The following is a 27,413-nucleotide window of genomic DNA, read 5'->3' as shown; positions in this document are numbered from 1 at the left end:
TCCAACAAAAGCTGAAAGAGAAGTGGTGACAACTCTCTCCTTGAAAGCACAAGGACAAGAGCGCAGTGTGTGTGTCAGTGTGTGTGTGTGTGTCAGTGTGTTTCAGCCCTGAGGCGTCTCCCTGGTGTTTCAGTGGTCGTTTAAAGACTTCCTGAGGAGTGCGTTGTGTTGCGTTGTGTTATGTTGTGTTGTGTCAGTCTGATGGTGTCGTTTTCCTAACGAGGAGCGAGGCAGACGTAGATGTAGACCACCAAACCACAGCCTCCTCCTGCGCTCGCCGTCAGCTGGTTTATTAACATAAACACACATCCTCTTTTACACACACACACACACACACACACACACACACACACACACACACACACACACACACACACACACACACACACACAGTCTTATCCCCCTCCCTCTGGCTGCAGGACCTCGTCAGTCCGGTTTGTGTCTTTGTCTCCAACACAAATGGATCATTTTACACAGACTCACCACATGTGTGTGTTTTTCAGCTTCGGATGATTTTCAACAGCTTTGATGAAAATCACTGTTTTGTTGTGCATGCGTGTGTGTGTGCGTGTGTGTGTGTCCTCGTAAAACAACATTAACAATCCTCATGTATCTGTAACTTTATTAGAAAATCTTTTTGAAGTCAAAAACATAAACTGGGAAACAACAGCTTACAAACTTTTGCAGTTGTTTTTTGTTCAAACTATTCAACAAAGCAATATTTTTGCAATATTGGGATGGAAACACACTAACAGACACACACACACACACACTTTTCTGAATTTCCTAGTAGTTGTGCCTCCTGCTGTCTCGGGCCCCGGGGGGCCACATCCAGCCGAGAGGCAGAGGCAGGAAATCTGTGGCCGTGTTTAATCAGAGCGACATCACAGGAGGAGGAAACTGAATATTCACAACTTTTCTAAACAAGAAAATCTGTTGATGAGACAGAAACTTGTTGTTATGGGATGTAAACACTGGAAAACAAGTCGTCGTGCAGCTCTGCAGAGTCACCGCATCATTATCTGTGACCGGTTTAGTTTAGTTTAGTTTAGTTTAGTTTCAGGTAGACACTGTGTGATCCAGCAGGTTTTTGTGGACGGGGACTAACTACGGTGTCCCTGAAGGTCCAACACAGTGTGACTTAAAGGGATAGTTCAACACTTTGGCAAATTGGCCCATTGTCATAATCCCTATAGTCATAGCAGTAGGTTCGTTACCTTTATTTGAGCAGAGCCGTGAGCTGCTCAGAGCTACGCTACGGAGGCTCATTATGGGATTTCTTGGTTTCCCTCATCAAACTCATCAAATACACAATCCAACAACTCCACAACGCTCTGGTGGACAAGTTGTGACCTGCACATTCACCACACTATGAGATAATAACACAACGTTACCACACAGAGTTGTTTTAGAGGGAAATACAGAGACTGATGATGAAAAACTGTCCCTGAAGGTAATGCGCATCAGCGGTTTTGCATGAATTTACCTCTCCACCGTTCTAAAAATAGCTTGCACCGACAATTAAAGGTAACGAACCTACTGCTATGACTATAGCGATTATGGCAATGGGCCAATTTACCAAAATGTGGAACTATCCCTTTAAGCAAACACATTTAAAGGTGTACAGAAATGGCCGTTTGTCCTGTTTGTCGCGCCGAGTTGTCACGAGCTGCAACACGAGTTTACCCGAGTGAGGAAAACAAATTTGATTGGTCGTTATCGAGCGGGCGGGATATTCAAAGCTTGGGGCGAGACCGAGCTCCGTGTGTGTGTGCGTGTGTCAGACGTTTGAATGACGGATGACGGATCCAATATCAGTGGCTGGTGAATCGTGTACAGGCTGACGTATAATCCGTGCGCCTGCATTATCCAATGCGAAAAAAAAAATACACACTTTCATCCCGGATTTACTCAAAAATAGAATTTTGCACAAAGTTTGGCCTACAACGTCTGAAAGATGAGTTATTACATTAATTTTATGACCCAAAGTGGGCTCAAATTCAATTTTCTTTTCTGTACACCTTTAAAGACACAAACGTGCTACAAATTCAGAAACAACTTTAATCAGTTTGATAAAAGAAACACAACAGGAAGTGTTTCTGGAGGACACAGTAAAGTGAGGGACCATGCAGGCTAAAGGCTAATAATGCTAAGCTAACATGAGATACCATGTGAATCATGTGATATCGACGTTGTAATAAACCAAACAACCTCAGATTATTGTCAAACTCCACTAACAGGAAGCTGTCTGCACAACTTCTAAAGGCATAGACATATGTACATATGTATATATGTCTATGTCTAAAGGCCCCCAGACCGGTCCCTCGCTTTATTGTGTCCCCAGAAACTCTTCCTGTTGTGTTGATGATGAAGTTGTTTTTCTGAATTTGTTGCACGTTTGTGTCTTGCAGTGAGTTGAGCCTTCAGGGCCGCCGTAGTTCATGTCCATATTTTAGCAGGTACAGTTTTATGGAGTGTTGTGTGTCCCTGTGTAGACGGATGTGTGATGTTCCAGATGTTTTGAACAGCTGTTTATACAGGAGTGTCAACATGTTAGTGATGGAGATGTTCTGATCTGATTCTGCACTGACCAATGATTTATGTTAGTAAATGCAACATCCCATAATGCTGCTGCTGCTGTTACTGAGGAGTGTTGGAGTCTCAGCTCTGCATTGAACTGTGTGGTACAAAAGATCAGTCTGTCTGTGACACACACACGCTCTGACTGTGTTTGAGTGTGTGCATGTGTGTGCACGCGCCTGTGTGTGTGTGTGTGTGTGTGTGTGTGTGTGTGTGTGTGTGTGTGTGTGTGTGTGTGTGTGTGTGTGTGTGTGTGTGTGTGTGTGTGTGTGTGTGTGTGTGTGTGTGTGTGTGTGTGTGTGTGTGTGTGTGTGTGTGCGTGCAGCAGGTTGCTCCTCTGAATATGATAACTCTGCTGCTATCAGACGGGTTGTGACCTTGTGCTTTGATGTGATTGTGCAGCTGCTGCTTCCTGTGTTCACACTGAGTCTCAGGGCGACGACTCTGTCCACGAACACAACTGCTGTGTCCGAAATCACCCCCTACTCACTATATATTGACCAGGCCATTTTGTAGTGGTGTCCGAATGTATAGTGATTATTAATGTTCACTATATAGTGCACTGAATCTATCCCACAATTCACCGCGAAATGTAGTGAGCATCCGATGGTCACTAACCGGAGCAAGATATCCCATCATGCATTGCGGTCACGGATCGACGCCGTTACCACACCGGCCCAGAACGACCGGTGTAGCTACCAAATAAATGCAGTAGTGCAGCAGCCTCAATAAATGTGTCCAGCTGCCAGAGTTGTCCGGTCACGGCTTCCACAGACTCCCAAAACAAACGTCAGAGCAAATTTCCTAACAAGTGTTATAAACTGAATAAGGACAGCGAGGCTAATTTCTGTTAGCCCGTCTATGGTGTTTTACCTTAACGTTAGCATTAAGCTAGCAGACGTTATACTTAGTTGTGAGTGACACTGGCTGTGTGTGTTTTGAATGTTGTTTCAAACTATGTGGGTTTGATTGAACATCTTTGATGCTTAAATATTACCGCTTAATATATTGCTTTACTCCTCTACACCGGCCGTTACCATGGTTGTATCCATGGTACCTGCACCGGCCGTTACAATCGCGGTCGGAGCGTTTTAATTACGCAACGTAATACGTCATTAACTGTGAGGCGGAGTAGTGTCCGAAAGGGTTTTTTTATTTGACCAGTGAGTCACTATATAGTCCACTATATAGAATTCACTATATAGTGAGTAGGGAGGAGGGAATGAGGGAGTGATTTCGGACACAACCAAAGACTCTTAAACACACACACACACACAGACACACACACACACACACACACACACACACACACACCACGCTGCTGCAGTCAGAGCAGTTTATTAGTCAACTGGGATTCTTTACAAACAGACTCTTGTGTCTGTCGTCGTTTGGCCGGAGCAGAGAAGAGAAGAGAGAAACAGAAACTCTTTGTTGTTCAGGGAAGAAGAAACAGAAACACAGAAACAGTGTGAACGTGACGGACGGACGGAGAGAGAGAGGAGGAGAAAGATGAAGTTACATTAATGCTACACACAGTTTCATAGCCAGAAGGATTCCCTGTGACTTTGTGATGTCACAACTAGAGGCTCAGAGGTCTCCTCTCTTCTGATTGGCTCCAGAGAGAAGCTGGAAAACTACACTGAGATGGTTTTACATCTTCTTAGGAGAGAGAGGAGAGGAAATATGAAGTTACATTAAAGCTACACACAGTTTTATCCACCTTTTTCCGAACGTCAAAAACGTAAGCCGGTTTTGCTCTTCCGGTGGAATTTTATGTTTACGTTTCCATGGTTTCGGTAGTCGTGGTAAATGCATGGATTTTTTAATTTTTTTTTCAATGAAAATCTGTAAAACGCATGGATCATCACAGCAGCTTTTAACAGTGGATATCACACAAATTGACATCCGTGTTAAAAGCCAGCGTTAATAGATCCATGCGTTTACTGCAACTATGACAACGACTGAAACCATGGAAACGTGAACGTACAGTACAATTCCACCGGAAATGCAAAACTGGATTCTGGTTTTGACCATAGATGACGTTCGGAAAAAGCTGGATAGCCAGAAGGACTTCCTGTGACTTTGTGATGTCACAACTAGAGGCTCAGGGTCTCCTCTCTTCTGATTGGCTCCAGAGAGAAGCTGGAAAACTACACTGAGATGGTTTTTAACTGGAGCTTTAAATAATAAATCTCTCTTCACTCAGAGTTTTCAGCTGCTGCTGCTTCACTGATCCTCTGAGTATGAAAACAAACCGTTGACACGGCAACAGGTGATTCTCATCTCATCAGATGAAGCTAAAGAAAACTTCTGCTGCTGTCGTCGGTGTCTGGTCTCTGTCGTAAGATCAAATATATAAGATCACCATGGTGACGGGGATGAGATTAAATAAAGACCAGAGAAAACACAACAACACATTATTAAAATGATCTTTATTTAGTTTGTTAAAGCAAAAAGACTCTTGGATACTCTGGATAAAATGGTTGAAAATCTAATTTAAAAAAACTTTATTTACACTTTGAGCAGTTTGTGTCTATATGTTCTGTATAATTAACATACATAAATCTTTGTGTTGCATAATTTTCATAATCACATAGATGGTTTTGAAATGAAAAACTTTAATCTGTAACAGCAGCTTTTATATGAACATTTAACTTCTTAATTTCAGAGCTTTTTTTGTGAAATGACGAAACTGTTATTAAATTATTATTATTATCAAGACTTTTTGACTCTTTGGTTGAACAGTTTTCATTGAGAAGGCAGAAAACCTGGGAAAGAATCATGTAGAACAGTTTAATGTGATGCATTGATCGTGTTTTTGATCGTGTGGATTTGGTTTGTGTTGTTGCAGCTCTACGATAAGATCAACACCAAGTCGTCGCCACAGATCAGAAACCCCCCCAGTGATGCTGTGCAGAGAGCCAAAGAGGTGACAACACACACACATATATACACATACTCTCTCTCTCTCTTTCTCTTTCTCTCACACACTCACACACACTAACCTCCACTTTGCATCTATAACACACACACCTGTCCTGTATTAACGCGACCGCTCGTCTGCTTCCTGTTCGTCCTCACGTGATCGGTGAAGACGATTCTCTGGTTTCTGGCTTCACTCTCTCTCTCTCTGTCTCTGTCTTTATAACGCTGTGACCTCGGCTCTAACTCCTCCTCCTCTTCCTCCTGCTGCTGCTGCTGCTGCTGTTAACCTGCTCTGGTCTTAACGAAGCTTAACTCAGTGTCGAAAGGCTGCAAACCCGAGGAACCACAGTGATGTCAAAGCTGTGAAGACGAATCAAAACGTTCAAAAGGTCACGTGACTTTTACAGTTCTGAGGATCTGAGTGAAGAAGCAGTCGTCTATTCTGAGAGAGGATGATGAGGAGGAGGAAGAGGAGGTGGTGTTTTCATTGTACCTAACAGTGAAAGCAATGAACCGCCTTTTCTTTTTTTTTTAAACGGCAACAAGCGAATCAGTTGAATCAATCGACTGAAAGGCTGAAAAGGATATTTGTGTTTTTGTTTTGCCTCTGGATTGCGATGCAGGTTTGTAAAGACGAGAGCAGCACTTGCGTGGGTACGACGAGGTCCTCCATCTTTGTTTTTGTGCTTCTGTGCTTTTACCCCGACGTGATGACGTGGCTCTGACTCGGCTCCTTGTGGCGAAAGCAAACCGGTTCTTTGGAGGCACCAGGCTGGAACCAGTTACTGTAACATTCAGAATATAAGTCGCAGTCTATGTTTGAGGGTCTCAAACTGGGAAAACTATATTATTATTCCAACACTGTTTCCATTTATTTTCACTTGAAACATTCAAAACATAAAAACCTGTTGAGCATCTTTAGATAACTTTTCAGATTGGAGTTTCTCATCGACATTAAAGTGATAGTTCAACATTTTGGCAAATTGGCCCATTGCCATAATCCTATAGTCTTAGGAGTAGGTTCATTACCTTTATTTGTCGGAACGTTACCAGACAGAGTTGTTTTAGAGGCAAATACAGAGACTGCTTGATGAAAAACTGTCCCTGAAGGCAACGCGCATCAGTGGTTTTGCATGAATTTCCCTCTAAAACAACTCTGTCTGGTAACGTTGTGTTATTATCTCATAGCGTGGTGAATGTGCAGGTCACAACTTGTCCACCAGAGCGTTGTGGAGTTGTTGGATTGTGTATTTGATGAGTTTGATGAAGGGAAACCAAGAAATCCCATGAGCCTCCGTAGCGTAGCTCTGAGCAGCTCACGGCTCTGCTCCACCGTTCTAAAAATAGCTTGCACCGACAATTAAAGGTAACAAACCTACTGCTATGACTATAGGGATTATGGCAATGGGCCAATTTGCCAAAATGTCGAACTATCCCTTTAATGCGACGCACCCAGTTTTTTAGATGGAAAAAAAGGGGGGAAAAATGTGTCTTATACACTAAATTTTACGGTAAGCTCCGGCTCTAGCTCCAGCACCGAACTAGCACCAGTGGAAAAGCGGTTTGTGAGCGGCTCCTGAAAGGTTGTTGACCTCTGGAGGTTTGTTTCTGTGACTCAGGTCTTTGTCAGAGCAGCTGTAACACACACACACACACACACACACACACACACACACACACACACACACACACACACACACACACACACACACACACACACACACACACCAGCAGTGTGTTTGTGAACTGTATGTTTGGATTTGCTTTTTTACACAGAGTTGCATTATGGGTCGTCTGACCGTTGGCTCTGATGAACACACAAACACACACATACACACTTTTACACGGGAAGAAGAGCTTAACAAGGAGTGTGAAAGAACATGTGTGTGATCGGAGGTGTGCACAGTGAGTGTGTTTGTGTGCGTGTGTGCGTGTGTGTGTGTGCACGTGGTCACAGGCGAATGCACAAAGCGCTGCCATGTTTACGTTGCATGTTCTGCTGAGGGAGCAATTAAAAAGTCTGAACAGAGAGGGAGGGGGGCAGTAGGGGGCAGTGGGGGAGCGAGGGGGGGGCAGAGTTTGTTAAACCTCGGCCTCGGCTCAGACAGAGAAAGTCATTTAGAGGAGCCGAGCTGTTGCTATGTGGCCGTGGTTCGTGTCGGAGAGAACAGCTCATTAACAGCTCTGTGTAGTGTGCATGTGTGAGGCGTTCAGGTTCCCTGGGAGAGTCCGGTTCTCATGCTCCCAGTGTGAGACCAGCGGAGGCGGATCAGGAGGTTTACAGACTGAACTCAGCAGCTCAGTCTGGTTCTGTTCTCAAACACCAGGGACAAAGGAAGACATGAACTCTGGGAGATGAAGGAACAAACACGAAGTTTCTTTACAATGTATTGTTTGGATTTTTCCCTCTGTGAGAGTGGAGGAGTTTTGTCCCGGGTGCTGAGGCTGCTCACCTGTCCTCAGGTGATCTCTGCCAACCGGAGAGAGAGAGAGCTGCTGCTGTGAACTCTGTGCTGCTTTGTTGCTGAATCCCTCCGCTGCAGGATTAATGTGCTGCAGAGTCGGGCTGCGTTCACAGGCGGAAAGAGTTTGTACTGAAGAGCTGCTCAGGGAGAAAAACTGAGGAGAGGAGGAGGAAAAGAAAAGAAAAGAAAGGAAAGGAAAGGAAGGGAAAGGAGGAGGAGAGAGGGGAACGTATCAGATGACATAATGGGAGCAGGAGGAACAAAGTACAAAACCAGCCGTCAGGACTTCCTGTAACTTTGTGATGTCACAACTAAGCCCCGCCCCCTCACCACCTGGACCACAACATCCAACAACTTTGCAGGATTTTGGTTTCTCCGAGTGTTTTATTCTGAAATAGGAGAGCGTCTCAGAGCCTCCTCCTCTCTTCTGATTGGCTGACACCGACCTGAGATGTTTTTATTGATCGCCTGCTTCACCTCAGATGAACAAACTCCCTCTGTGGTCGTGGTGCCTTCAGGGACGAGCTGCTCCGTCCGACACTGAAACGCTGTGAACTAATCAGGCTTCTTCGTCTTCGTCGTCTTCGTCTTCTTCGTCTCCTCCTCCTTCCTTCTTCGTTCTTCCTCTTCTTCTTCCTTCGTTCTTCCTCTTCCATCTTCCTCCTTCTCCTTCTTCCTCTTCTTCTTCTTCTTCTTCTTCTTCTTCTTCCTCTTCCATCTTCCTCCTCCTTCCTTCTTGTCACTACCCGATTTGCATCGCTGCCCGATTTGTGACAGCTACGTACGGCAACTCCACTTGGACAAACTTAGTTGAATTGACTTAGGATCACTGCCCTGTGTGCGTCGCCAGAGACGGTTTATCTTTTTATTAAAAAAAAAAAAAAAAACTTTATTAGTAATGTAAATTGAGGGTTCGTGATGCTCAGAAAACAGGAACAGAGGCAACTTTTTGTGTTTACTCTCGTCTTTTCTCGCCTCATCACCATGACAACCATAAACAATCACAACTACCACAACACTCACTGAATAAACGAGTCTGCCGCGGCTGTCTTATGACGGACGTCCGTGTTTTTTTGGGGTTTTTTTTAAATCATTTTCACAGTACTGTATTTTAAATGTACAGAACTTTAAGCAGACTTCGACTTCCGTTTGTACGCAAATCGGGCAGCGCCCAAATGAAGTTTGTCCAAGTGGAGTTGCCGTAGGCAGCTGTCCAAGATGGCGGCCAGTATTGTCACAAATTGGGTAGCTATGCAAATCGGGTAGTGACACTTTTTCCTTCTCCTTCCTCCTCCTCCTCCTCCTCTTCCTCCTTCCTTCCTCTCTGTCAACCTGCTCACCTGTCCGTTAACCTCAGTCTAACCTCCGTCAGGAATCCAACGCTCTCGTTCTTCAGCTCTTGATACTAATCTCACATCTCACTCTGATTGGCTGCTGCTGATTTTAAACCTCAGAGTGGCGTCCGTCCGTCCGTCTCTCCTTCCTCCTCCTCCTCCTCCTCCTCCTCCTCCTCCTCCTCCTCCTCCTCCTCCTCCTCCTCTGACCTCTGTGACCTCACACACGTTCACCTGTGACCGACGGTGTAACTTCTTCTCCTCCCTGTGTCTTAAAGAGTTCCTCCCCGGACGAAGCAGCGAGTGGCGCTTTGAAACATCTGGAATATGTAAGAGCTCATCATCAGTCCTCACACATCTGTCTGCATCAACGCACTAACGAGCCGAGGCCGAGGGTCAAAAGGGGGCGAGGAGCCTCTGCACACGACCATCGCTGCTGTTGTTGCTAGGTTACACTACTACTACGGCAACATCTGCAGCAGGAGTCAGCAGCGTTAATAACACACACACACACACACACACACCTCTACAATGCTGCATTCACCAGTCAGGCGCAACATAACTGGAGCTGACATGAAACCGTGTCAGGAGGAAGAGGAGGAGAAAGGAGGAGGAGGAGGAGGAGGAGGAGGAGAAAGGAGGAGGAGGAAGGAGGAGGAGGAAGGAGGAAGAGCAGACTTTGAGTGACGTCCAGCCTCGGCCTCTGATTGGCTGAGGAGATGTAAAGGGGCGGAGTCAGGGGAGGTTTGGGAGGTTTGAGGGGGCGAGGTCGCTCTCATTACGCTGTCCGAGGTGCAGCAGGTACAAGTGGCTGCTGAGGTGTGTGTGTGTGTGTATATATGTGTGTGTGTGTTTGTTTCTGAGTGTGTGAGTGTGTGTATCTGAGTGAGTGTGTGTGCATGTGTGTGTGTGTGTGTGTGATCTCTAACCCGACTCCGTCTCCAACTCTCCGTCTTCAGGTGCTGGAAGAGATTTCCTGTTACCCAGAAAACCACGAAGCTAAAGAACTCAGACGGATACTGACCCAGCCGCACTTCATGGTGAGTCCACACACACACACACACACACACACACACACACACACACACACACACACACACACACACACAGAAACACACACACACACACACACACACACACACACACAGAAACACACACAAAAATACACAGAAACACACACACACACACACACACACACACTCACACTGCGTCCTCCTCGTCTCTGTCGTATTTCTCAGCCGGGTGCAGGAGGCCCCTTCACAAACACTGGAGACGAGACGTAACAGTGAAACTCTGTATCTGTGTGTGTGTGTGTGAATTATGATTTTGTCTCTTAATGATGATGAAAATGATGAGTTTAATAGTTTATTGATCATACTTTATCTAAATCATTTTTATTTATTGCTTCTATAGACTGAACATGTTTGTAGTTTTCATCAAGTTGTGGAAGTTCAACACAGTTAATCTCATTTAGTTTGATCTAATTCATGTTTTTATTATATATTTATTTGTATATATTTATATATATATATACATACAATACTATTTAATTTTCATTTTTTCATTTATTTGTTTATTTTTGTAACGGGACTCTGCATATTCATGAAATAAATATGCCAGATTTAGCTCTAAAGCTAATTTCCATCTGGTTCACACTAAAACAACATTAGACAAGGACAAGAACAAAGCACAACATGGTACAAACACCATATATCACAATATATACAATATATCACACAGTAGCTTCAGTCAGAAGGAGCAGGGAGTAGTACAGAATTAAAATGCAAAGTGTTGTAAAGTGCTGTTAAGATTCATTAAAGTGCATCTGTCATAAAGTGCTGGTTTTAAAGTGCCTACTATTTTTAGTTTTCTAAAATAAGAGAACTACCCTTAATGTTTTACAGTGAGCCATGTTTTCAGCTGTTTTTTAAATGCTACATATGTTGAATTTTCCATGTTGAGCAACCATAGATTGATAAAACCTTCTGTGAAAATTAATTTAAAAATAATAATTTAATTTCTAAACTTATTTTGTGTTTTCTTGTTGAAGTTCAAGAACTTCCTCTGTAAAAAACTTTTTTTTTTTAAAGTTCAGTAAATGTGTTTTGTTTCCACAGTCGATTATTAGTTGTGTTAAATTAATTAGTGGTGGTGATGAATCAGTAGTCGTTGTTATTTCCTGCAGTTTAACGTGAGTCCCTGAACGCAACATCAGAGACAAACAGATGAAGAGTTTTATTTATTTTTAATCATTTCAATCATCAGTGACTCTGTTACCGTGGACGACGATGGTTTGAAGTCTGAGGCTCTGAGCAGCAAAGGGTTAATCAGGGGAAAGAGAAAGTCTCCCCCTCCTCCCTCCTCCTCCTCCTCCTCCTCCTCCTCTGTTAATCCTATCACATTAATGCATCTGATTTCCACCTCTGATCAATGAGCTGCTCAGTATCAGACAGACAGACCCAAACAGGGAGGAGGGGGGAGGGGGGGGGGGGACACAAAACAGAAGGAGAGGAAGGAGGGAACAGTTTATCAGGATGAAAAGATGAAGGAAAAGAGGAGTAATCAAGACGGATGTGAAGGAGGGAGGGATGAGGAGGAGGGAGGAGGAGGAGGAGGAAGGTGTGTGTGATGTGATGTGTTGTGTCGGGTCAGAGGCCCGAGAGGGAGAGAGAGTTTTAACCACTCATTCATTCACATAAAATGAATGAATACACATTCACACCACAAACGGTACAATCCACAACAACACAACAACACATTACATTAACACATCCTCCATAATATAATATAATATCTGTATTCCAATATAGAGAGAAAGAAAGACTTTTTTTTTTACTTTTAACTGAACTTTTATTAAGTACACTTCCTTATTGCACGTACATTTTGTAAAAAAAAACATAAAAACAAAAAGAAGAAAGAAAGAAAGACAGAGAGTGAGTAAGAGAGAGAAAGAAAGAAAGAAAGAAAGACAGAGAGACAGACAGAGAAAGAAAGAAAGAAAGAAAGAAAGAAATAAAGAAAGAAAGAAAGAGAGATAAAGAAAGAAAGAAAGAAAGAAAGAAAGACAGAGAGATAAAGAAAGAATGACAGACAGACAGACAGAAAGAAAGAAAGAAAGAAAGAAAGAAAGAAAGAAAGAAAGAAAGAGATGGAGAGAGAGTAAGAGAGCATCATGTGAGTTGATAGTGATGACGTTGTCGCTCCAACATCAGTTTGTCTTAAACTAAAAGAACAGAAGAAGGAGAAGGAGAATTTCCCATGATGCCGAGCTGCAGCTTCACTCTGCTTCAGTCGTCCTGTTGATCTTCTCCTCCTCTCTCTCTCTCTCTCTCTCTCTCTCTCTCTCTCACACACACACACACACACACACACACACACACACACACACACACACACACAGCATGGACGGATTAGTTAACCCCTTCACCCTGTTCTCATTAGGAAACAGTCACACACAAACAGAACATGAAGTTTCTGTTTGTGTGTGATGGAGTTTGACGTGAGAGTCAGAGGCTCTGATCCGCTGCTTCCTCTGTGTGTGTGTGTGTGTGTGTGTGTGTGTGTGTGTGTGTGTGTGTGTGTGTGTGTGTGTGTGTGTGTGTGTGTGTGTGTGTGTGTGTGTGTGTGTGTGTGTGTGTGTGTGTGTGTGTGTGTGTGTGTGTGTTCCCCTTTTTGTTGAGGGTTGATTGTCCACACACACACACACACACACACACACACACCTACCTGTGGAGCAGGAGAAACCTCTCTCACTGTGACGGAGTAAAAACTTATGAATGAATCATGTTTTTCTCTCTGAGGCTCGTTCAGCTTCAGCTCAGAGTTTGGTTTGGTTTTTAGTTTGGACGAACTTGGTGTTTCATTAGTGATTGATCAGTGTTTAATTCGTGTTTAATAGTGATTGATCAGTGTTAATCAGTGTTTAGTGATTGATCAGTGTTAATCAGTGTTAAGTGATTGATCAGTGATTGATCAGTGCTGCCTCATTGTGCTGGTGTTGATTAGTTCATTATAAACCTGTTGTGTCTGTTACTGTAGTAACATGTAAACGATGAAAACTGAACTTTGAAATGAATGAATGAATGAGTGTTTATTTCGATCACAGCATCAAAATTTCAACAAAACAAATTCAAGGTAGTAACAAATACTATACCGCTGGTGGAAAAGGGTTGCGGCTGAAGCAAAGCTTATAGCTGCCGCACCCTCATTTCTCATTTCATTATAAAAAACCATAAGCAGTCTGATCGGAATGACGCATATACATACACCCCACACACATACATACATATATACCTATACAGTACGTCCCCCACCGACCATCCTATATCCACAAACCTTCACAACTCAAAAACAAAACAGGTCTAAATTTCCTAGGTTACATTACACATCCCATATCAATCCTATACGCTAAAAAACAGTCCGAATCAAACAAACAAGAAAACTTCATGTTTGTTGCAAAATTAAGTTAATTATTTCTCTTTGTTGCTCTCAACATTTTCACTTCTGTACTTTTCAAAAATATATTATTTTTAAACATTGTTTTTAAATGGGCAACATTTTTACTAAATGAGAAACGTTCCTCAGCTTTGATCCTGTTGCATCTCTGTATCCATGACGACGGTCTCCTCACTAACCTCTGTCCTCTAACCTTGGTGTGTCCGGTCCTCAGGCCTTGCTGCAGGCCCACGACGTGGTCGCCCACGAGGTCTACAGCGACGAGGCTCTGAGGGTGACCCCGCCCCCGACCTCGCCGTACCTGAACGGAGACTCGCCGGAGAGCAACAACGGAGACATGGACCTGGAGAACGTCACCCGGGTCCGACTGGTCCAGTTCCAGAAGAACACGGACGAGCCCATGGTGCGACAGCTGCACACACACACACACACACACACACACACACACACACACACACACACACACACACACACACACACACACACACGTTCATGTTTTGTATAAATAATATACAACTATCCACTAGGGCTGGGAATCTTTTACTATCTCACCATTCGATTCGATTCTGATATTTGTGGCTACGATTCGATTCAAAATCGATTTTGGATTCAAAAGGATTTGATTCCTAATGATTTCTGCTTCAGTCTGTCGGTGTTGAAGGATCCTCATGATCTACTCCAGTCTGCTTTGCAAGACAGAATGACTAAAGTGTCTTTTTCACATTTATGGAGTTTTAAACATTTATCCATGCTTAGATGGAATTGTTGAAACTGTTGCATAAAAGCAATATCACATGTTGTTTAAGTAACAAAATTAAAAGTGCCTCTTTATTTTAAAAAAAATAGTGCAGTTAAACATGCTGCCTTTTAAATTCTGGGGAAATGGAGGCCGACAGCCAGCAGAGTTGTTTCATTTATTTATTTATTTTAAATCAATTTTGGGACATTTTATATCGATTCTGAATCGTATTAAATGAGAATTGCGATTCTTATGTGAATCGATTTTTTGACACACCCCTACTATCCAGAGACTTTGATTTTAATAACACAAAAACACCTGTATATGTACAAAGATATGCACTGTTACATTCTTCTTTTTCTTCTTTTTTATATTGATTGATTGCCATTGCACTATTATATTATATTTTTAAATCTACTACCAGCCTCTCTTGGTTTTAAATATCCTTCTCTTTTTTTTCTTGTATCTCTATTTATGTTATGCACATGACCAAAGGTACATAGGAATTTCACTGTAATTACTTGTAATTATATGTGACAATAGAGTTAAGTAAGTATGTTTCCTCACACACACACACACACACACACACACACACACACACACACACACACACACACACACACACATTGTCTCATTCACTGACTCTGACCGTGTGTGTGTGTGTGTGTGTGTCGTGCAGGGCATCACGCTGAAGATGAACGACTCGAACCACTGCATCGTGGCCAGGATAATGCACGGAGGGATGATCCACAGACAAGGTAGAGTTAGTTTTCCCATGATGCATTGCGTCTCCTCATCTTCACAACACGTTTCACTGCAACAGATAATTAATCCCAGTCGATTCGTCTGGTGGTCGGAGGAAGAGTTCCTCTGCTGCAGCTCTCGAAGTGTGTTGTTCTACTGTGTGTGTCTCGGTGTGTGTTGTTCTGCTGTGTGTGTCTCGGTGTGTGTGTGTCTCGGTGTGTAAGTGTGTGTCTGGTTTTAAACATCTCTGTCTCTTCAGGAACGCTGCACGTGGGAGATGAGATCAGGGAGATCAACGGCATCAGCGTGGCCAACCAGACGGTGGAGCAGCTGCAGAAGATGCTGGTGAGTGAGTGAGTGTGTGTGTGTGTGTGTGTGTGTGTGTGTGTGTGTGTGTGTGTCATTGTCCAATAATATTATTGCATTCTTGTAGAATAAATTTGCAACAGACCAATCATAGTACAAGTTTGTACTTAGCGCTTATAGGAAGAGAGCGGTTTATTGTGGTTTTTTCACACCTCAGCGTGTTGACATCTCTTTGACATCTCACTGTGGTCTTAATAAAATAACAGGAGCCAAGATGGACACCTGCATGTTGCCCTTTACACAGCAGAAAAGTGCAACTTTCTTTGAAGTTCACCTAAAGTTCATGAGCGTACATCTTCAAAGTTCAACCAAGGATCATAAACATAAAGATTTCCATTACACATGACATTACTATGAAACTGACCGTTATTTCTTGGCTATTTCTTTACATTATCACATCATTAGCGGCCTGTAGGTGTAGGCCTGCAGGTGGAGGAGTTTAAGTATCTTGGGGTCTTGTTCACGAGTGAGGGGAGAATGGAGCGTGAGATCGACAGGCGGATCGGTGCGGCGGCCGCAGTAATGCGGTCTTTGTATCGGTCCGTCGTGGTGAAGAAGGAGCTGAGCCGAAAGGCAAAGCTCTCAATTTACCGGTCGATCTACGTTCCCACCCTCACCTATGGTCATGAACTCTGGGTCATGACCGAAAGAACGGGGTCCCGGATACAAGCGGCCGAAATGAGTTTCCTCCGCAGGGTGGCGGGGCGCTCCCTTAGAGATAGGGTGAGGAGCTCTGTCACCCGGGAGGAGCTCGGATTAGAGCCGCTGCTCCTCCACATCGAGAGGAGTCAGCTGAGGTGGCTCGGGCACCTGTATAGGATGCCCCCTGGACGCCTCCCTCGTGAGGTGTTCCGGGCATGTCCCACCGGGAGGAGACCCCGAGGAAGACCCAGGACACGCTGGAGTGACTACATCACTCGGCTGGCCTGGGAACGCCTTGGGGTCCCCCCGGAAGAGCTGGAGGAAGTGTCCGGGGAGAGGGAAGTCTGGGGATCCCTGCTCCGACTGCTGCCCCCGCGACCCGATTCCGGATAAGCGGCGGACAATGGATGGATGGATGGATAGCGGCCTGTAAATTAAAGGGTCACCACACAATTTTCTTACAAAAAGTTAATATTTTGTTTTTAAAGCATCCAGCTTTAAATCCGAGGATCTATGAAGTGTTTCTGAATGGAGGACCACAGGGGACGCATCAATTAAAAAGAGGAATTTGAAAAAGGATTTTAAAAAAGCAACTTTAAAGCGATCATTTAGAAAATACACTATTGAATTCCTGCTATTTTCCAAATAGAAAATGGAAGTGCCCTTTTAAAAGACTGATTAAAAGTTCAGTTTGAAAATTCAGTTATTTATTTCTGTTTTTCAAAATGCATTTTGTGTGTGTGTGTGTGTTCACAGAGGGAGATGCGAGGCAGCATCACCTTTAAAATTGTGCCAAGTTACAGGACTCAGGGTTCGTCGTGTGAGGTAACGTCTCCTCTTCATCCTCCTCCTCCTCCTCCTCCTCCTCTTCCTCCTCTTCCTCTGACTGTGACTCTTGATCTGGTTACTAACTGCTCGCCTGGTTGTGTGTGTGTGTGAGGCTGTGTGTGCAGTGTGTGTGTGTGTGTGTGTGTGTGTGTTCTGCAGTGTTTCTGCTGCTGGGGCTCGGTCAGATTTAATCAGCACACCAATTTCACAACCAAGATACCGGAACCACCTCCACCTTTACCCCCCGACCCCCCAGGGACGAGCCCCACACCTCTCTGTGTGATCCTCACCTGACCAACACACATACACACCGTACAGCTCAACATCAGAGCAGTCGTGTGATGTTTGTTTTTGTTGCTCTATGGAACGAATGTGCAGCAGACAGATGTTTTGTAGAGAAACATCTGCACAGAGCAGCTGCTACATGACAGACTGACTCATAATGTGGAGCAGCTGGAGAGCCAGATGTTTCCCTCAGCAGCTGGAGAGCCAGATGTTTCCCATAGCAGCTGGAGGAGGAGGAGACCAAACATGGAGCTAAAAGAGAGAGAGGGAGGTTTAAAACACTGTTGCTCTGGAAACATCAATACAGGTTCAACTGATGAGACATTAATAACTAACATATAAAACCTTAGACATACAGAATAAAAACATAATAAAAACCTGACGAGTTAAAGCTGAAGTTTATAAACAGAAAAGTTAAACTGAGAAACAATGTGTCAGGATTATTTCCTCTGCTCTTTATTCTTTATTTTAAAGCATCACAGTGTCTAATAAACTAGTTATTAAATCTTATAAAAGTCAAATATGGAAACTTAAAAGGAGCCAAACTTTATTTCTATAGCACCTTTAACCAAGGGGCTTTACAGCTACAAACAAATACAACTGCAAATAAATACATAAAGGCACAATAAAATTGATATAAAATCTATAAGAAACAATGTGTGGAAACAAATCCCAGTGTTCACTCTTTAAAGCCTCCTTCAAAATAAAGTGTCAACAAGTGATTCAGCAACAGGCATTTCTATGTGAGAGTTTAGTTTTGAACAATAACGTGATGGTCACAGCTGCTCTGTTGCACGTTTAATCAGAGTTTAGATAAATGTAGATAACCCTTTAACAAACACACTGACTGCAGGTCTGCTGTTGGTCCGTCCGGTCTTTGTTATTTTGTCCACACAGACGTTTTTTTACACAAACTGACGCCTACGAGCTCAGACCACAGAGAAACAGAGACGACCAGAAGAACCTGAGTGTTGACTGACAGGACAGAGAGAGAGAATGTAAAGATATAAATAAAGACATAAAGAGAAGGCAGCAGCAGCTCAGACAATAAAAACACAGCGCGACAGTAAATAGAAGCTGTAAATCTCAGACGCTGCTGCCCGGTGTCGCACAGTCCAGCGAACGTCAGATCTCCGAGGGGCCTTGAACCTGGCACCTGTCCAGGTGAAACCTCCTGTGTAATTACACTGCAGAGTGGCACACATGCAGCTAAAAGTGGGACGTCGTGGTCGACTTTATTTTCAGCCTGAAAACTAAAACGCCTCGCTACATAGCTGAGCTTTTATTTTGAAAAGAATCATACTACCCACAAACCACAGCAGCACAGCCACGCTTTGAATCCATCCTCGCTCACTCAGGACACAGACGAAGACGACGAAGCACATGAAGAATCATCTATTTACAAACATTTAGTGTTGAATATTGATATTAAATAATAAATGTATTATGTTTAATTAGATGATTTTACTCATTAAAGGTATAATATGTAGGAATTTCCCCCTATCGAGCCGTGCGGTTGCATATCTGAACGTATTGTTGATGTTGCATTCAGGTGAAATGGGGCAGACGTCAGACAGACAACAGACGCTGCATGTAACAGGATAAACAAGCGTCTATGTAAACAAGTGGTCCGCCAGCACAAGGCAAAACAATACAGGCGTGACAACATGTTGTCATGGTGATGTGGTATTGTTTTACCGTCTTTCTCTGGTGGAGTAAAATGACATCCGGTTGGTTTTGCCGACGGCCGTCTGCCTGACTGCACCTGAATGCAACACCGGTGCCTCCGTCCTTCCTCACACTACACAGTGGTGACAATTTTAACAGGCCGAGCCCACAGCTCCGCTCAGTTTCCGCTGAGTCTCCGCTGCCACTCAACGTAAAAAAAAAAAAATGGCGCTGCAACATGGCCGCCTCGGTTCGGTGCGTCGCCCACTTACGTATTTGTAACGACTTGTAACAACTCATTCTAAGGAACCAGAAAGCTTTCATTTGTATGCGGCTGTGATTCCACTTCAGTGAAATACGGATTTATGAAAGTAATATTAGATTTTTGCTAATAAAAAGCCAAATTAGTTACACACTGGGGCTTTAAGGAACGTTAGTTAGTACATTATTAAGCATTAATTAACTGTTTACAGATATATTAACAATCATTATTATGTATTACTTAGGATTAGGAAACACATTAATGAATGTAGCCTGTTAGTAAGCAGTTAATTAATGTTTACTACTCAAAGTTAGTTAATAAATTATTAAGTAATAATAAAAGTTGAATAATGTAATTAGTTATCATTATGTATGCATTACTCAGCATTAATTAACACATTAATTTATACATTATTAATGTACTGACTAACGTTAATTAAGGGACCCTTATTGTTACCCAGTGTTACCCTCTCTCAGTTCTCGTCATCAATCGATTCATAAAATCGTTTATTCAGGTCTGGTCTCGGCTCCTCTGGTCGTCCACACACACACACACACACACACACACACACACACACACACACACACACACACACACTCAGCCGTAGTGATGACCTCATGGCTCAGACCAGCTGATGTCAGCGTAGCGCCCCCCTGTGGTGAGGTGATGTCGTCTCATGTCCTGTTGACGCATCTCATTACGTCAACGCTGTGGTGGCTCTTTCTCCTCTCCATCGCCTCCGCTCACTGCCCAGGAGTGTGTGAGTGTGTACAATTGAGTGTGTGCACGCGTGTGTGTGTGTGTGTGTGTGTGTGTGTGTGCGCTGCTGACCTGTGTGTTATTATTTCAGAAAGAGTCCCCCACCACCTCCAGGCAGTCCCCTGCCAATGGCCACTCCAGCATTAACAGTTCTATCTTGGTAAGGACCCTAAACCCCCCAGAACCCCCTCAACCCCCTCACACACACACACACACACACACACACACACACATCCATGTCACACACACACTCCCCTCTGCCTCCGGTGCGTCTCATCTGTCCCGTCAATGTGTCCTGGTGTCTCTACATGCAGCTCGTGTCTCATCTTCTCATGGGTCGTGTGTGTGTGTGTGGGTGTGTGTCATGGTTATTATAGTTTTTAAATGTTCATTAGTTGTTATTTTTATTTAGTTTTTAAATTTTAATTGCACTCAGTGGCTTTTTGTGTTTTGATGGAGCGTAGACTAACTAACAATCAATTTGAATGTTTTATTTTTTGTTTCTTTTGTAGCACTATGTCTCATAATTATTTTGACACCCTCTTTGAAACCCACCGTTCACGCTATCTTGAAAAATTACAATTAATTAATCTAGCGGTATGCTCATTTAGCCTCCCACAATGATCAATGACTCCACACAGTGGCCAGAAATGTCTGACATCTACACGTATTTGGTCGAATCACCTGGGGAGGTTTTGGCTAAGTGTTGTCTGTAAATAGCCTGTTAATAGCCAACTTTTTAGTTTGTCAAGCCAGTTAGGCTGAACTTTTCAATGGAGGGATGCCGCCGGGCGCTGCCCCTAAATTACCCAGAATGCCTCAGTCATTCTCAGATGCCGCTCTGGTCTATGTTGAACCTTGCCTTGAACTCGCACACGCTGAATTGTTTTCTCCCTTTTTTTATTATTATTAACGAAAGAGCATCTGAATTGAAGAAAACGTCTCGCTTCGTCATTTTGTAGTTTCAAAGTTAAATCTACAACAAGTTTAGTTTTTTATTTTAGAGGAATTAACTAGTTTTTATTTAGTCTTAGTCTTAGTTGTAGTTTTTATTTAGTCATAGTTTTTTAGGTTTTAGGAGAAAGCCTCTGTCAGACCTCTGAAGATGAACTTGTTCCCTTTTAGTTGCATCCATCCCATAATGTTCCCATCAGTCCTCATCAGGTTCCATTCACTCTTATCTAGCTGTGGGTCGTACTCCAAGTCGTCCCATATTGAGCTGTGGCGATTTCTTCCTGCAGCTTTAGACATCGACAAGAAAACTACAACTAAGCAGCTGTTATCTGACTCTACTTTACTTTACTTTACCCTGAAACTAAATGAATGTCAGATGTACAGAGGAGCTTTAGGGCCAACAACCGAGATTTTATTTTAAGATTCTGGGAAATTCTGACTTTTTTATCTCAGAATCTTGCATCACGTCTGACATTCACTTTAGTTTCAGTTAGTTTTACATAGTTCATTGTAGTTTTTAGTTAGTTCGTTAGCTCGTTTTTGAAAATGTTATTTCGGTTCACTAAATTATTTTTTCACTGCTAGTTTTAGTCTTAATGTTAGTGAACTATAATAACCCTGGTGTGTATGTGCGTGTGTGTGCTTGTATCATGTGTGTGTTTCTGTTTTTATTTTCATTTGGACTGTGGCAGTAGCATTATTAGCATTATTAGCATTATTAGCATCATTAGCATCATTAGCATTATTAGCATTATTCCAGAGCCTCTGAGTCGACCCCGTGTCGTCGTCACCTCCCCTCCTCCCCCCAGTTAAAGGCCCCGTGTCCGATATCTCAGTTCACAAATTGGTGTGCCTTCCTGGTGACGCTGCTGCTGCTGCTGCTGCTGCTGCTGCTGCTGCTGCTGCTCGCCACCACACGACACGCTCGGCTGCCTGCGGTCGCCGTGGAAACTCCCTCTCTCTCCCCCTCTATCTGTCTGTCTTTTTCTCTGTCTCTCTGGACGGATGCAGACTCTGTGGTGCTGATGCTGAGGCTGCAGCAGCTGCTTTGCTCGCTCTCTGCTTGCACAGCTGGATCTGCTTTAACTCTTCCTCCTCCTTCTCCCCCTCTTCCTCCTCCTCCTCCTCCTCTCTCTCTCTGTTTGGTTTATTTATTTTTTATTTATTTATTTCCAACACCAGTCGTCAGGTTTCTGATGTGCAGGTGCATGCTGGGTGCTCAGGTTGGATGGAGTGTGTCGTCCTCTTCTGCTTTTCTTTTTTTTGTTGTTGTTGTTGGGTTTTTTTTTTATTGACTGTTTCCTAAAAGTTGTGTAACGGCTGTGTGTCTCTCTGTCGTCGCCATGGTTTCCTCCACAGGACCTGCCCTCCACCCTGCAGCCCAAAGGTCGACAGGTGAATACAACTCACTCACTCCCTCCTCCTCTCCCCTTCATACACAACCAGTCTGTGTCTTTACCCCCCAAACACACACACAGACACACACACACAGACACACACCCCTCCCTCTGACCTCCTCAATGTGAACTATACTCATTCACAAGATGCTGTTTTGTTTCCATGGAGACCTCTGACATGTCTTTCCAGAAACACCTGAGCTCAGATGAAGCTCTTGAGATTTAGAGATCGATCGACCAATCAGAACCAGTCAGAGCGGTTTAATGCAAATGAAACAGTGTCTATGTGTGTGTCTGTGTTTGTGTGTCACCAACAACACACACATATGTCTATGTGACCCCCCCCCCCCCCCCCCCCCCTCCGCTCCTCACCTGTTCTCTAACGACCACACCTCACACATTCGTCACACAGCAGCGGTCACATGGTGCAAACATTTCTTTAAATGACTCGACTTTATTGACATTTCAAACCCTGATTAAAGCAGGCGATAAATAAATATTAAAGGAGAACTATTCTGCCCCCTTTTCTACAAATTAAAATAGTTCCCAGGTGTCTTAAAGACATGTCTGTGACATGCTTCGGTCTAAATCCCCCAAGGATCAAACATCACAGCTCTTTTCATCCTCTCTAAACAGCCCTGTTCAGAACGGCTGCTTTCAGTGCCTGTCCCTTTAAATGCAAATGAACCACTGCTCACCAGGCCACGCCCCTTCTACCGGTACCAGGTAGGGGTGGGGTTATGCAAATTCAAAAGCTAGTTACATCACTGGAAGACAAACTGAGGGAACAGCTCGTAAAACCTAGGGAGCCTGAAAATTACAGATTTATTTGTCAATTCTCACATTTGACTTCCTGTCACTTTGTGATGTCACAACTAAGCAGTCCCCCCCAAAGCCCCGACCCACCATCCATCCAACAACTTTGCTGGATTTTGGTTTCTCTGAGTGTTTTATTGTGAAATCTGAAATCTGCTCTTGTTTTATTTTTTTTTAATGGATCACTCAGAAAGCAAGTCTCCTCTCTTCTGATTGGCTGACACCGACCTTGCTCCAGAGAGAAGCTGAGATCCTTTAAAAACCTTTTCCGATATGGGACCTAATGAGCCGACAGATTCCTGTAGCTGAGGGTTAGGGAAGCTGGTTAAAGACAGGTTAAATTGTCTTTTTATATAATCTTTAAAATATTTTATTTACACAGTGACATCACAAACTAGTGAGACAGAAACAAGTGACTCCTAAAAACTGGATTTGGTCACTTTCTACTGACCCAGACTTAGACCATGTGACCTCTGCTGTGCTCATCAGCTCGTCTCGACCTGTACGTCACTTCACCTGTATGTGTGGTGGTAATAACAGCACAGGCACTGTTACACCTGCAGAGTTCAGCCCCCCACCCCCGACCCAATAATAACCACTGATCCCAGGTCAGACGAGAGCAGGAGTTACAGGAACAACCCCCCCCCCCCCCCCCCCATAACATCCTCCCACCCATCACCAACTCCAACTCTGTGTGTGTGTTAGAGGCTGACTGACACCACTCCCAGAAAAATTATCCAATCCTGTCCCATCCCATAAGAATGTCTCTTGTCCCGTCCCCGCCCCCGTGTTGTGTTTTTTTTGGGGCCAGATTCTGTCAGTTACAGTAAAAAAAATAAAATAAAAATTCAGTATACAGATAACACTATGATTTAGATTTAGATTTACTTTGCACATCTCAGTTTTACATACTGTATAAAATTGTGAAATCAGTTAACTGGTAAATTATGCAGTTACAGTTAATATGTAACTGCAAAATAAAAAAATAAAAAATATATATATTATATGGGAATCACGTTAACCCACGGGACTCCCAAAAAATGTCAGTCTTGTGTGTGTGTGTGTGTGTGTGTGTGTGTGTGTGAGAGAGTGTGGCTCCAGTCCCGACCAGCAGAGGGCGCCACAGTCCAACGCCTCCTCCTCCTCCGTTTAACTGTCTCCTCATCTGACTGGGGACAGATTTCCCAGCAGTCGTACCTCACCCTGCTCCCCCCTTCCCCTTGTCACCCCCGGTCACCCCCTGTCCTCTACCACCACCATCAACCCCCCCCCCCGGCCTCCACCCTGTTGTGTAGCCGTTGCGTAGCCATGTTACTGCATGATGTGTGTGATGCTTTCAAATCTCCTAGATTGTATCCACCACCAGACCTCCTCTGATCAAGGATGTCAAAATGTCAGTTAAGGTAAGAGACGGCCTCAATACCCCCCCCCCCCCCCCCCCAAAAAAAAACTCCCCCAAACTCCCTAAAACTCCCCCACCCCCCCACAAAAAAACAAAAAGCACACAACACAGTGAATCGGTGCCTGTGCTGTTATGAACCCGTGTGGTGAGCGGCTGGTTAAAGGCCCGGCACGGCCCCCCCCACCCCACCCCCCCCCCTCTGGAAACCAGTTCACCACCTGGAGACCGGCCCCCCCCCCCCCCCCCCAACATGACTCCAGTCTGAGCTGTCGTGATTCACAAAACAAACAAAACATCTTCACTTCCTCTTCCTCTTCCTCCTTCTCTTCACACATCGACTCTCTATTTGAAACCTCCATCCCACTCCGCCCCCCCCCTCAGTTTACCCCCCCCTCACCACACACACACACACACACACACACACGCTCTCTCATGCTCTCTGTGCTGCTGTGCTCAGATCTACGTGCGGGCCCAGTTCGAGTACGACCCGTCCAAAGACGAGCTCATCCCGTGTAAAGAGGCCGGCGTTCGCTTCCGGGTCGGCGACATCATCCAGATCATCTCCAAGGACGACCACAACTGGTGGCAGGGAAAACTGGAGAACACCAAGAACGGCACGGCGGGACTCATCCCGTCACCGGAGCTGCAGGAGTGGTGAGACACACACACACACACACACACACAAATACACATTTTAAAGGACTATTCCAGGGCTCTTTAACATTTTTCTTCCGGCCTCCAAAATGTGAGAATTGACAAATAAATCCATAATTTTCAGGCTCCTGAGGTTGAAATCCATATGGTTTTACCAGCTGTTCCCTCAGGTGTCATCCGATGATGTCATTAGTTTTTTAATTTGCATAATACCACCCCTACCTAGTACAGGTAGAGGGGGCGTGGCCTGGTGAGCAGTGGCTCGTTTGCATTTAAAGGGACAGACACTTAAACCAGCTGTTCTGAACAGGGCTGTTTTGAGAGGATGAAAAGAGCTGTGATGTTTGATCCTTGGGGGAAAAAAACTCAAAATCTTACCAAGAATATTTGTCTTATTTCTAGTCAAAACAAATCTCATTATACTTAAAATAAGACTCATCACATAAAAAGCAGCTTGTTATTAGACACTTTTTACTTATTTCAAGTCTATTTTCACTTGAAATAAGTAGAAAAATCTGATAGTGGAGCAAGTTTTTTTAGGTGATGAGTCTTATTTAAAGTGGAAAGAGATTAGTTTTGACTAGAAATGACATTTTGACAAGAAATGAGACAAATATTTTTGGAAAGATTTTGAGTTTTTGCAGTGTGATTAGGTGTCGGGGGGGCGGGGTTAAAGTCAGATATAGAAAATAATCATAATTTTGTGTGTGTGTGGCAGGCGGGTGGCGTGTATCGCCATGGAGAAGACGAAGCAGGAGCAGCAGGCCAGCTGCACCTGGTTTGGCAAGAAGAAGAAACAGTATAAAGACAAGTATCTGGCCAAGCACAACGCAGGTACACACACACACACACACACACACACACACACACACACACACACACACACACACACACACACACACACACACACACTCTGTTTCTCTCTCACACACACACTCTGTTTCTCTCACACACACACACACACTCTGTTTCTCTCTCACACACACATAAAATCACATGCATGTGTACAGAACACCGTGCTGCCGACGCAACAGTGTCTCTCACTCCCTCCATGCACATGTTGACACCAGTGACATGAGGGTGTGTGTGTGTGTGTGTGTGTGTGTGTGTGTGTGTGTGTGTGTGTGTGTGTGTGTGTGTGTGTGTGTGTGTGTGTGTGTGTGTGTGTGTGTGTGTGTGTGTGTGTGTGTGTGTGTGTGTGTGTGTGTGTGTGTGTGTGACTGTAACAGAAAGCCGTCATGTTGAGCAGCAGCAGAGAGTCTGAGCTCAGATTCGGGGGCGTCAGGTTCGAGTCCCTGCTGCGGTGTTCAGTAACAGGCCGACACGAGGTCGTGCACGTTCACATTCACACACGTGCATGTGCGTGTGGATGTGTGTGCATGTGAACGTGCACGCGCGCGGCCACCAGCCGGTCGGTGTCGTATCGTCTGTTAACGTGAGAAATCAGACGCATCAGCAGCTTTTATATTTAGAGCTGCACAAAGATCAGCTGTGTGTGTGTGTGTGTGTGTGTGTGTGTGTGTGTGTGTGTGTGTGTGTGTGTGTGTGTGTGTGTGTGTGTGTGTGTGTGTGTGTGTGTGTGTGTGTGTGTGTGTGTGTGTGTGTGTGTGTGTGTGTGTGTGTGTAGGTAAACACTCCTCACGTGTGTTTGCAGCTGTGTCTGGAGTTCACAGAGGGGGGAGGAGGGGGGGGGATGTGTTTGTGACATCACACTGAGCTCCAGCTTCACTCGACTCGTCTGTTTGGAGAAAGTGGAGGAGGTGAAGTGTGTGTGTGTGTGTGTGTGTGTGTGTGTGTGTGGGAGTGGGGGGGGATCCCAGACTGTGGAGGTGTCCGGTGTCTGTACAGTATGTACACCGTAGACAGCTGGTGTGTGTCTGAGTGTGTGAAGTATCACTTGCATTTAACCCTCCTGTTGTCCTCCTGGGTCAAGGAAGGAGAGAGAGAGAAAGAAAGAAAGAAAGAAAGAAAGAAAGAAAGAAAGAAAGAAAGAAAGAAAGAAAGAAAGAAAGAAGGAAGGACAAAGGGAAAGATGGGAGGAAAGAAGGAAGGGAAAAAAGGAAGGAAAGATAGAAGGAGGGAGGGAACAGATTGGGTCAACTGGGTCAAAAAGGAAGGAAGAAGTAAGGAGGAAGGAA

The 27,413-nt window shown here is 44.2% G+C and overlaps 1 protein-coding gene across 2 annotated transcripts in view; it reads left to right on the top strand.

Annotated features, from left to right (window-relative positions):
• caska (calcium/calmodulin-dependent serine protein kinase a) overlaps window positions 1-27,413 on the top strand; it is a 176,918-nt gene that overhangs the window by 135,177 nt on the left and 14,328 nt on the right. The window contains exons 12-22 of one of the 2 annotated variants that reach the window (XM_083997043.1): window positions 5,432-5,509; window positions 9,583-9,633; window positions 10,264-10,344; window positions 13,974-14,162; window positions 15,178-15,256; window positions 15,502-15,587; window positions 17,007-17,075; window positions 20,144-20,212; window positions 22,366-22,401; window positions 25,079-25,275; window positions 25,994-26,109. In XM_083997043.1, the coding sequence (XP_083853169.1) occupies window positions 5,432-5,509; window positions 9,583-9,633; window positions 10,264-10,344; window positions 13,974-14,162; window positions 15,178-15,256; window positions 15,502-15,587; window positions 17,007-17,075; window positions 20,144-20,212; window positions 22,366-22,401; window positions 25,079-25,275; window positions 25,994-26,109 (1,051 nt within the window). The remainder of the gene's footprint in view (window positions 1-5,431; window positions 5,510-9,582; window positions 9,634-10,263; window positions 10,345-13,973; window positions 14,163-15,177; window positions 15,257-15,501; window positions 15,588-17,006; window positions 17,076-20,143; window positions 20,213-22,365; window positions 22,402-25,078; window positions 25,276-25,993; window positions 26,110-27,413) is intronic. The other variant, XM_083997044.1, reaches the window with a different exon arrangement.

This window comes from Trachurus trachurus, assembly GCF_905171665.1.
Source record: "Trachurus trachurus genome assembly, chromosome: 21".
Lineage (NCBI taxonomy): Eukaryota > Metazoa > Chordata > Actinopteri > Carangiformes > Carangidae > Trachurus > Trachurus trachurus.
The sequence above is the reverse complement of the archived record's forward strand: the minus strand, read 5'-3'. Positions and strand labels throughout refer to the sequence as shown.